This window comes from Marmota monax, unplaced genomic scaffold, assembly GCF_021218885.2.
Source record: "Marmota monax isolate L192 unplaced genomic scaffold, Marmota_monax_Labrador192_F-V1.1 WCK01_AAM20220418_F8-fsc00064, whole genome shotgun sequence".
In the NCBI taxonomy this organism is placed as follows: domain Eukaryota; kingdom Metazoa; phylum Chordata; class Mammalia; order Rodentia; family Sciuridae; genus Marmota; species Marmota monax.
In genome coordinates this window covers 6484269-6496611 of record NW_026694542.1, presented here as the reverse complement: position 1 = coordinate 6496611, position 12343 = coordinate 6484269, and the positions used below count along the sequence as shown (strand labels likewise).

At 36.1% G+C, this 12343-nt stretch overlaps 2 protein-coding genes across 6 annotated transcripts in view; one reads left to right on the top strand and one right to left on the bottom strand.

Moving 5' to 3' along the window:
- Spag9 (sperm associated antigen 9) overlaps positions 1-12343 on the bottom strand; it is a 134094-nt gene that overhangs the window by 94768 nt on the left and 26983 nt on the right. Inside the window, exon 1 of one of the 5 annotated variants that reach the window (XM_046420628.2) lies at positions 7980-8045. The exons of the other annotated variants lie outside the window; for them this stretch is intronic. The gene's annotated coding sequence lies outside the window, so the exon portion shown is untranslated. Of the gene's footprint in view, positions 1-7979; positions 8046-12343 lie in introns of those variants that run through there. 5 annotated transcript variants of the gene reach the window in all.
- LOC124076586 (actin-histidine N-methyltransferase-like) lies at positions 2027-2810 on the top strand. Its single transcript, XM_046420629.2, has one exon. The coding sequence runs from the start codon at positions 2127-2129 to the stop codon at positions 2790-2792; it is 666 nt and encodes a 221-aa protein (XP_046276585.1). The 5' UTR covers positions 2027-2126; the 3' UTR covers positions 2793-2810.

Sequence of the window (12343 nt, the reverse complement as noted above, 5' to 3'; positions counted from 1 at the left end):
CATAAGGGATATTCATGTACTGGAATAGATGGAAAATGAACAAATTATCTCCCACACACATCATGGATGAATATCACAAGCAAGATGTTGAGAGAAGCAGAAATCAAAGAATATAAAATTCAAAGATACACAAAACTAAAGTATTAGAAATCAGGATAGCAGGTACCTTTGGGGAGGAGTTAGTCTCTCGACCATGAATTTATTATGTATGTATGACCCACCCTCCCCCAGTTCAAACATAATATGTATCCAATAACACAGGGGCTTTCCTTGGCTTGAATATTCATTATGTTCATTACCCATTATGCTATGAGTTTAACACGTAGCACAGAATTTAAACAGACTAGCTTAAACATATTGTGCTCTAGGAGTAGTGGCATATGCCTGTAATCCCAGTGACTCAGGAGGCTAAGGCAAGAGGACTGCAAATTCCTGTCTCAATAAACAAATAAAAAGGACTGGTTGGTGGCAGAATGCCCTTGGATTCAATCCATAGTACCACAAAAACAAATATAACCAAGTTGTATTGTTCTGATTTCAGGATTCACAGGTAGACAGCAATAGTATTACCAAATTAGAGAAAATATAAAAGGAAACAAAGATGGGTAAGGAAAGATAAACTAGAATTACTTTGTTAAAGGTCATGTTGGTAATTTATATAAGTAATATGTATATCCTTTGAAAATATGTTCTTATTTATCCTACAGATATTTACACTTATGCCCAAAGATATGAAAATGAAGACCTATTGTAACATATCTTATAATGACCTCCAAATTGGAATAACAACCAAATTTGCCATTAGAAGGTTGATCATGAAAATTATGGAAGTCATACAGTATCAATATCATGCAGTGGATTTCCTACTTATTTACCACATGACCACAAGTAAATTAACCTCCCTGGGTCTCAGTTTCCTTGAGCAGTTAACAGTATATCAGAATTGATATTAAGGGCTGGGGTTCTAGCTCAGTGATAGAGGGCATGCCTAGCACATGTGAGGCACTGGGTTCAATCCTCAGCACCACATAAAAATAAATAAAATAAAGATATTGTGTCCAACTACAACTAAAAAATATTTTTAAAAAAAGAATTGATATTAGGTTAATATTTGAAAAGGACAGTCAACAGTGCCTGGCACAAATGTGTTTTTCAAATGAAATACAATAATTAAAGATGCACTCAAAAGAAATGCATTGTATCTATATATACTGACATGGGATGCTGTTAAGAACTGAACAGAAGGGTGTTGAATATATATTGTAGAAAATTAAAAAAACAAAATACAAAGCCACTAAAATGTCCACAAAACACTAGCTCTTTTCCACACTCTTCTTACTCAAACAAAAATTTTCCCACCTATTCTTTTGCTCTTTTCTTACTCTCATATCACATATTCAATCTATAAACAAATTCCTTCCATTCTACCTTCAAAATTAATCTAGAATCTGACTCACTTCCCCCCCACACTTTTTTTTTTTAACCACCTCTGACAAACTTCCATCATGGTCCAAGATATGATCTCTTAATTAGATCATAGCAATTATATACTATCTAGTAGCTCAGCTTAGTTATTGTTCCAGTATATTCTCAAAAAAGTCTGGGTGGAATTGGAGAGTGACTGACTACTTTAAAACCCTTCAATGGTTTCCTGTCAAGTTTAAAAGTGTGTTGGGGGGGATGGCATTCTTAACAATGGTCTACAAACAATGGTCTACAAGACTCCTGTCAATTTACTCAGACCACCCTACCCTTGTCCCTAACCCCATACAAAACTTTGATGTCATTACCTAGGCATTATAGACTGGATTGTGCCTTCATCCCATAATTTCATCATGGGTGAAAGCCTTAACTCCCAATGTGATTGTGTTTGGGAGTAAGACCTAAAGGATGTAATTGAGGGTGGCCCGGGGGAGCGCCCGGAGGCGGGGGAAGAAGTCGGGTTGGGCCGCGGTGACGGGGCTGTCTCAGGGCGCCGTCCCGCCCCTCCCGTCCGGCCGCCCCTGCCGCCGCCGCCGCCGCCGCCGCCGGCGCCGCCGCGGCCTGGGGGTTGGTTGAGGCGGGCGGTGGGGTCCGGACTGGACTGTGGCGCCGCCGCTGCGCGAAAGGGAGCGGACAGTCAGAAAATGGGTAAGAAGAGTCGAGTAAAAACTCAGAAATCAGGCACTGGGGCTATAGCCACTGTGTCTCGGAAGGAAATCTTGAACCTGACCAGTGAACTGTTGCAGAAATGCAGCAGTCCTACACCTGGCCCAGGAAAGGAATGGGAAGAGTATGTACAAATCCGATCTCTGGTTGAGAAAATACGGAAAAAGCAGAAAGGTCTGTCTGTTACTTTTGATGGAAAAAGAGAAGATTACTTTCCTGATCTAATGAAATGGGCCTCTGAAAATGGGGCTTCTGTCGAAGGTTTTGAAATGGTCAACTTCAAAGAAGAGGGCTTTGGTTTGAGAGCAATAAGAGACATCAAGGCAGAAGAGTTATTTTTATGGGTTCCCCGAAAATTACTAATGACTGTTGAATCTGCTAAAAATTCGGTATTGGGGCCCTTGTATTCTCAAGACCGGATTCTTCAAGCCATGGGAAACACAGCGCTGGCCTTCCAACTCCTGTGTGAGCGAGCCAGCCCCAACTCTTTCTGGCAGCCCTACATTCAGACCCTCCCCAGTGAATATGACACTCCCCTCTACTTCGAAGAAGAGGAAGTTCGGTGTCTTCAGTCGACACAAGCTATCCATGATGTCTTCAGCCAGTATAAAAACACAGCTCGACAGTATGCCTATTTCTATTAAGTCATACAGGTGAGCAGGGTGGCCTGGAAAAGGGGACTTGATACTTGCATGTATGTCCCACTGACATCTTGTTAAGGATACTTAAAACACTTTGCTTTTCAAATTAAAAAATATTCAAGTATATATATATATAAAAAAGGATGTAATTGAAGTTAAATGAGGTCATGACAGTGGGGCATTAATCCAATAGGATTCATGACCTTATAAGAAGAAGAGACACCAGATATCTTTCTAAACCTAGAAAGAAAAAAGTCATGTTGGGACACAGAAGACTTCTACCTGCTAACCTAGGTGAAGGGCCTCAGGAAAATCCAAACCTGCTTGTAGCTTGATCTTAGATTCCAACCTCAATTGTGAGAAATAAATTTCTGCTACTTCAACTATCCAGCTTATGGTAATTTGGTATGACAGCTTTAGCTTATTAATATATCAACTAAAAACCATTAAGTAAGCCTCATAAGAAGCTTTCATACAAAGTGTTTGTTAAGTAACTTTGTCAGGGAACAGGGTCTATATCTTACAGAAACAGGTCATAGTCTTATACTAGCTTACTCATCAATGGTCTGCATAGCTTTGTTGCAATGGACTACTTAGCAAGACTATGGGAAAGAAGAAATAAAACCTCAATATATCACTATTTTTTGGATTTCCAATATTTATTTGAATGAACATGACCATTGTTGAGACTGGCTTGGGTTTATCTACAAAAATTCCTTGACGTTCTATTAATCAATTTATTCTCCTTAAACATTTTGGATTATCCCTATCTATAATTCCTTCAGTCTCCATTCACAGCTTTCTAATCCATTAGATTTACCTTCTACTTAGTTTATTCCCATTTGGCAACATATTTTTACTTTTGCCCAAAAAATAATATTTGATAAAGTATCAACCCATTCTCTAACCACCTTGAAGACAAAATTTTTATACTTACTAATCTCATAAATGATCTGTAAATATTATTTCTTAGCAAGGACTTTATCACACACAAAAAGGACATTCAGCACATGCAAACTACATGGGGTTATACACAACTCGTTCTCTATCTGTTGTTTTTAAATAGACTTTATTTTTGGAATGGTTGTAGTTCACAGCAAAATTGAGCAAAAATACAGATATTTCCCATGTGCCCACCACCCTTTGCTCCACACAAGCACAACATCCCAAGTGAGAGTGGTACATTTATTATAATCAATGAACCTACAATGACAAATCATCACCCAAAGTACATCATTTACATTAGGTTTTACTCTTGGTATTATGCATCCTGGGTTCGGAAAAATGTACAGTGACATATACCCACCTTTAAAGTATCATACAAACATACAAAGTAGGTTCCCTACTTTTAAAAATTCTCTGTGCTCCACCTATTCATCTTCTCCTACCTACCACCAATCCTCAGCAATCACTGATTTTTTTTTTTTTTACTGTCTCTGTAGTTTTGCCTTTTCTACATGGGATATAATTGAAATCATATCATAGACTTTTCAAATTGGCCTCTTTCACTTAGTAATAAGCATTTGAGGTTACTCCATGTCTTTTTGTGATTTGATAGATCATTTCATTTTAGCACTGAATAATGTTCCATGGTATAGATTACCATGGACTATCCTGTTATTTTCATACGAGCCAAAAGTCTTGAAATTACAAGCCTTAGAAATCACCATTTCTAAGCACAAAAGTTATATTCTTAATTCAGAAAAGTTGTATTTTAAGATATTTTCAACTAGTATTATGTATGTTGAAAATCTGTATAACAGATCATGTCCATGTTTTCAATGCAAAATAAATCATAACTACACTTAAGCCAAGCTCTGTTTTAGTTTTTTATACAAATACATTTTTCCTATTACACTAGTTAATAACAGGCAAAATACTGAATTTTTGCATCATCTTAAATAAAAACAATTTTCCTGGTTAAAAATGTCTAAATAAATTAGATTTAAATCTAATCAGCTTGTCTAGCAAAGTATATCATCTACTTGTATCTTCCCCTCCAATCCAGTACAAGAGTAAATTATAGCCTATTGACCTCACCTACTTACTTGAGATCTTTTACTAATTTACTTGTCTGTCACATTAAACAGAAAGTTTATCATTTTGTATAGTTATACTCAAATGTGTCACTGATAACTAATCATACAAATCAAAACAAGAAGATTAATAATATATTACCCCCATTATTATTATGTAATCACACAGCTTTATAGAGAAAGTTCAAACATTAGTTTATCCACTTCCCCATTTATGAACAAGGCACTAAACAAGTCAGGATACCAAGGGGAAATCCAAGGAATATGTTCCCCAAAAGTTAGGCTTTCACACAGCTAAATTAGAGTTTTGGTTATTTCTGGCTGTGAGACCAGCAGGATATACAGGCAATTCAAAGTAGTGAGGACTGGGCATGGCAACATGCCTATATTAGTTCCAGTGGCTACAGAGGCTGAGGCAGGATTGCACGTTCAAAGCCAGCCTCAGCAACTTAGTAAGACCCTAAGCAACTTAGCAAAACCCCATCTCAAAATTTAAAAATATATATATAAAAAAGGGCTGGGATGTGACTCAATGGTTAACCATCCCTGGGTTCAATACCTGGTACCAATAAGTGGCGGGGGGGGGGGGGGGGGGCGGGCAGTGAGGGATCACAAATACATATAATTCAGTCCTAAAAAGAAATGTAGTACCAATGCATAATACAATATGAATGAACTTTATGCTAAGTGAAAGAAGTGGTCACAAAAGACTCTCTATTGTAAGATTCTGTATGAACTATCTGGGTTATACAAGTCCACAGAAACCAAAAGTAGACTAGTGGTCATCAGGGAGTAGGGGAAGCAGGGAAGTGCTAATAGAGAGAATGCTAATACGTATGGAGTTTCCTTTTGGGGTGATGAAAATGTTCTCGTATTAATAGTGGTGATCATACAACTTTGCAAATATATTAAAAACTTCTGAGTTGTACACACTATGTGGTGGATCTTATTATATTCTAATTAGATTTCAATTTAGAAGAGTAATGACTAATTTAACCCTTAACACAAACATCAGAAAATTTATCTCCTAATTTAATAATAACCTAAATTACCTCCTAATTTAATAATAACCTATCTTTTAAAGAAAAAGAAGGAAAAACAAATAATAAGGGAATGAAATCTCAACATTTAGTAATGTTGACTAAATTAATGAATATGCAATGATAGGTTTTTTGTTTGTGGGATTTTTTTGCAGTGTTGGGGATAGAATTCAGGCAAGTGCTCTATCATTAACCCATATCCCCAGCCTGCAATTAAGAGTTTCAAAGCAATGATAAAATCAAACCAGAGGAACCTTAGGTTTTTTTAAAAAAAATAACTGTTACATTTTCTTTAAAAGTTCCTCTTTCTGAGGCCAGTGCTGTGGCTCAGTTGTAGAGTGCTCATCTAGCATGGATGAGGCACTGGGTTCAATCCCCAGTACCACATAAAAATAAATGAATAAAATAAAGGTATTATGTCCAACTACAACTAAGAAAAAATATATATAATTTTTAAAAAGGGGTGGGGGTGTGTAACTCAGTGGTAGAGAACTTGCCTAGCAAGTTCAAGACCCTGGATTGAATCCATAGTACCACCCCCCCCCCTAAAAAAAAATTATCAGACTGTATATAATTTTCATTATTTGTCTGCTAAAACAACCAGAGTTAGCTTAATATATATCAGCTTATAAACATTTATGAGGACATTATTCATTTAATGTCCTCATAAAAGATGTCATAAATCCAAGGTACATTATTACCCCATTACACTTAAGAGTAGTGTCTATAGTCAGGTGTGGTGGCACACACCTGTAATCCCAGCAGCTCAGGAGGCTGAAGCAGGACGATCAAGAGTTCAAAGCCAGCCTCAGCAATTTATGAGGCCCCAAGTAACTCAGTGAGATGCTGATTCTAAATGAATACAAAAAAAAGCTGGGTATGTGGTCCAGTGGTTAAGTGCCCCTTGATTCATTCCCCAGTACCAAAAAAAAAAAAGGAAAAAAAAAGACTAGTGTTTATGTCTGTTATGCTGAATGACTTTCTTTAAAAAAATTTTTTTTAATTGGTTCTTTTTAGTTTTATGTGACAGTAGACTGTATTGTGACATACTATATGTAGTATAACTTCCCATTCTTGTGGTTGTACATGATGTGAAGTTACATTCGTCCTATACTGAATGACTTTCTGAATGCTATTCTGGCAATTATTCCCTCCTCCCTAACACAACAATTACCTAGACAGAAATGTTAATGACTTTCTGTATTTCTTTATCTGTACTGTGATCTAAATATTATCTTTTTAGGTATGTATACAGTACCAATCATATAAAGATCATAAAATATTATCCTATAACCGATTAATAATACATAAATTATGTATTATATATACACACATGCCAACTGAGATTATGTAATACACTAAGATCATATAATACAAATTCAGAAGCTCTCAATCTTTTCTGAAAATAACTGAGTACAACAACATATCCAATAAATTCAGTTTACTAAGGTTTAAGTCATGTGAGATGGTACAAACATTTTTGAAAAGTACCTTTTAGCACAGGGAAGAGCCATCTCAAGAGTCCTGAATGCCACTAAGGAAACAGTAAAGGAAAAAGGAGGGAAAAAAGAAGGGAAGGGCAGAGCAGAAAAGTCAAGTCAAGTCCTTGGTCAAGGACTATAGAGATCCCAGAAGCCTCAAGTACCATAAAGTTAACCAATGCCTATATTGTTATATTACTTCTGAAATGTATTGCAAGGTCATTTCTTGTTTAAAAGTTCCCATGTGAACCCAAACTTCAAAATAATCTCAGGAAAAATCCTAAAATCTTATCTTCTTGCACATCAAAACAAGCTACAACCTGCCATTAACTGGCAATAAACAAGTTTCTGTTTATCCTACCTATTCCAAAACAAAAAATAACCAATCTGCAAATTTTTTTTTAATCTGCTAATTTTCTAGGGAGGGAAAAAAATGAAATCATGGTACCTAAAAGGAAAAAAGTAGGAGGAGGACAAGAAAAAAATAATCAAAACTCTTTCCCCTTATAATAGCTAATTGAGACAATTTAGCCTCAATTTGAATGCTCTTTCTTTCCATCTTTCCAAAAAGCAAAAGGATGTGATTAAGGCAGGAAGAGCCACCTGCTCTGCCGGCTCAAAATCAGAGCTTACCTCCTTAGATTGATGGCCTTTGCCAAGTTTGGAACACCTTCCATCTCTGTTGTCTTCTGCCCCATCAGACTGCTGATAGGCCTATGGGGGGAAGAAAGAGAAACAGACCTGCTAGAATGCCATATCCAACTCATTATTTGCCTTCCCAAAAGGAATCATTAGTTCTTACTATTCATGGAAGGCAGATAATCCAACTATCTGTTACTGGACTTCAGAAGATTAACTTTGGTCTTTCAGAAATTCTCCTTGAATAATTTACCATTGAAAGTCCCCCAAAATAAGCAAAAATCAAATGCTGACTTCAGAGCAAACAAATCTAAGACAACCACATCAAACAGTAATATAAACCTCTCCTCTACCAACTAAGTCCTTCACCATGTCTTTAAATCTCAACTTTTCAGACAGAAAAATTAATCAATAACATTGTAAAAAATTATAAATATTTTAAAGTGCTCATGAATCAATGATCACATACTGAAAATAGAGTGGAATAACTTCAAAGAATTCCTGGGGATAGGGACTTCTAACAATCTGACACAGTCATGCTTTGAAGATGTCACCTAAGCCATCCACAACAGAAAACTGACTAGCTCTCCTACCTAAAGATTCTATGTAGGGAAAAGCCATGCTTTACTTTAGCACATATTCCTGTGTATTCCTCTATGGTCAAGAAATACTTCCTCATTACCAACAAAAACCAACAAATTCATTTCTTCTAATTTAACCCTCTGAGATTACAGAAACCAAGCTTGGCATCTTTCTTATCTATCATCCCTTTTTATGTTTGAAGAAGAAACTAATTCATTTTTTTTTCCTGTTCTCTAAGCCCAACTACCAGAAAACCTTTAGTCCTTACTCACAGAATTAATTTTCTGGGTTAGCTCTAGTTCTAGGTATTAATTATAAACTACAATGGTAAGGTTCTCAGTAGACAACACTAGACTACAAAAGTGGAAGAGTGTAAATACAAATAATTAAACATAAAACAGAGCAGAAGACCACAGTATTACCTATGAAGCAGAAGTAATAAAATATTACTATTTGCATAAATTATCTTGTGTCTGCTTTTCTGCTTTCCCTCTTATACACAGACACTTAAAAAAAAAAAAAAAACAGTCCTTAAACAAAACTTAATTCAATACAGATATTCTTTTTTTTTTTTTTTTTGGTATTGGGAGTTGAACTCAACCACTAAGTGATATCTCCAGCCCTTTTTTAGATTTTTATTTAGAGACGGAGTCTTTGCTGAGTTACTTTGGGCCTTGCTAAGTTGCTGAGGCTGGCTTTGAACACAGATCCTCCTGCCTCAGTATGCTGAGTCACTGGGATTACTGAACCCAGGGCCCCATGCATGGTTCTCAAGTGCTCTACCACTAAGCTACAACTTCCAGCCCTTTTTAATATTTTATTTTCACACAAGGTCTCCCTAAGTTGCCCAGACTGGCCCCAAATTTTTGATCCTCCTGCCTCAGCCTCCTGAATAGAGATTTCCAGGCAAGCACTACCATGGCCTGTGGAAGAACAATTTAAATATGGTAACCAGGTAAGTTCAAACCAGTAGTTACAAAGTTTGTTCTGAGTTTCTGGATAGCTAAAATAGAAAATAAAATAGCCATTAAATAATTTTGTCTTTTTTGGTTCTAGGGATCAAACCCAGGGACACTTTACCACTGAGCTACAACCCAGTCAATTTTTTGTTGTTGTTGTTGTTGTTGTTTTTAATTTTGAGACAGGACCTTGCTAAGTTGTTGAGGTTGGCCTCAAACTTGCAATCTTCCTGCCTCAGCCTCCCAAGTAGCTGGGATTACAGGCGTGTACCGTCAGTTGACTGTTAAATAATTTTTATTAGAGAAAGAAGGCAGCATTGTTCCTCAGGAAAAATAATAATTGTTAATAGATGGCATTCCTTTTGGATGTTCAATATGTGCAGACATAAAAACGATAAAGATTATGCAACAAGTAAAATACTTACAAAAAAATTAAGGAAAGATACAAATTTATACATACACTCCAACTGCAATGATTAAAAAACATGATATATGTGGAATAAAGACAAGGCCATACACATAACATGCCCCAACCAAAAAACAAACTATGATTTCTTTCACTAGAAGGACCATATCACATTCCTTTGTATAACAAACATACCACAACCAATGTGGAATGCTAGGCATACTGCAGTAGTTTACATTTAAATGTAAAAATTAAAATATTTTTTTTATTTTAAAATATTAAAATATTTTTTCTAGTTGTAAATGGACACAATACCTTTATTTTATTTATTTTTATGTGCTGCTGAGGATTGAATGCAGTGCCTCACCCATGCTAGGCAAGCACTCTACCACTGAGCTACAACCAGCCCTTACTTTTTTTTTGGGGGGGGGGGGCACTGGGGATTGAACTCAGGGGGCACTCAACCACTGAGCCCCGGACCCAGCGCCATTTTGCATTTTATTTAGAGACAGGGTCTCACTGAGTTGTTTAATGCCTTGCTTTTGCTGAGGCTGCCTTTGAACTCAAGATCCTCCTGTCTCAGCCTCCCAAGCGGCTAGGATTACAAGTGCGCACCACAGCACCCTGCCACATTTTTAACTGTATAAAAAAGCCTATGTTTATCTGAGACAGACTTAAGATAATATTTGGCTTACAAGATAGAAATACTAAATAAACGACAGAAATGAATATAAAAAGTATTTTTTGACAAAGAACTTCTTACTGTCACACTATGAATGGCAAAGTTCATTAGCTAAAAAGCACCAAACTGGACTTTATAAGTTCACAACTTCCTTATTGCAAACCATCAATATACATTGAAATGTATACCACATATACACTTCAGATTCTTATTTAAGATTCACAAGATGCTAATTACCAATATTGTTTTGTTACTCCCAGATAAGGAATAATATACACCATTTTTTGAGATGCTTTATTCATGTTGGAACAAAATAAAAAATATTTCTTATTAGTTCAATTTTTAAAGAGAACCAGAAATCTCCAAAATCAAACATTACCACAAAATTGTAATAAGATTTTTTATAAATTCAATTTCTCAACAATGTTATATCATACCACAACCAAATTCCACACTTCAAAAGCTGTAAAATGTGGCCTTTAATTCAGTTCCTCTTTCTTTATATTTTTCTTGCTTCTCAAATAGCTAATAACTGCAACCAAAATTTCTCCGTTTTCAGAACAGAACTTGAGTTCTATTATGGCTACGTTTTAAAAGAGATATATGCCCTAAAACATTCATCAGTTGACATGCTCGGTCTTCTAAAATTAAAGACTCTAACACATTGTACATATATAAATATGGAAACTAGACAAAGTACAGTTGTCATATGGCACTCAATAAATGGTACTAAAGAGAAAAAACTACCTACCTATTCCTTCTTTCCTATAGGTACCACCAACTGTAATTTCAGAGGCCCTGAAATTATGATCCATGAGGTGAGGCTGTAATGAGTTGTAAGTTAAATTAAATATTGGGCTATAATTATTTTAACAAAAATCACTATATTTTTCTTAAAACAATTAATAGTAGATTTTTTAAAAACTAGCCAAAATAGTGGGTTTAGTATTATACAAAACATTACACTATTGGAGCAGTGGCTTGAGAGTCTGATGTGGGAGGACCACTTGAGCCCAGAAGTAAAAGGCCAGTCTGGGCAACACAGTGAGACCCATCTCAAAAGAAAGAAAAAAAATTATGAGGCTGTGATAGAGCATTTGCCAAGCATGTGTAAGGCTCTAGGTTCAATCACTGGCACCACAAAAAAAAAAAAAAAAAAAAAAAAAAAAGGATGAATATAAAAAGAATATATTCTGGGCTGGGGATGTGGTTCAAGCGGTAACGGGCTCGCCTGGCATGTGTGGGGCGCTGGGTTTGATCCTCAGCACCACATAAGATGTTGTGACCACCGAAAACTGAAAAATAAATATTAAAAAATTCTCTCTCTCTCTCTTCTCTCTCAAAAAAAAAAATATTCTGACATACATCTACTGAAATTTGTTTCATCTTCTAAAAAGCAATTTTTCACTGAGCATGTTGGCACATGCCTATTATTACAACTACTCTAGAGCTGAAGCAGAATTTTAAGTTGGAGCCCGACCTGGGCAATTTAGCCAGGCCCTGCCTCAAAGATGTAGCTCACAGAGTATTCTTGGATTTAATCCTACCTCCCCCCAAAAGCACTTTTTCCAAGGCCTATGTTTCCAGTAGTATATGACATTAATGATATAAATGATTATCTTCTACCACTGTCCAAAAAATTAGGGGGTTTGATTCATATTGGAGATTTCAGGGAGAGAAAACTCACAGAATAAAGGAAAAAAATAGTCAAATATTTTCCAAAAATAGG

Coding starts and splice junctions, on each gene's coding strand:
- LOC124076586 (XM_046420629.2), top strand. CDS start 2,127: ATGGGTAAGAAGAGTCGAGTAAAAACTCAGAAATCAGGCACTGGGGCT.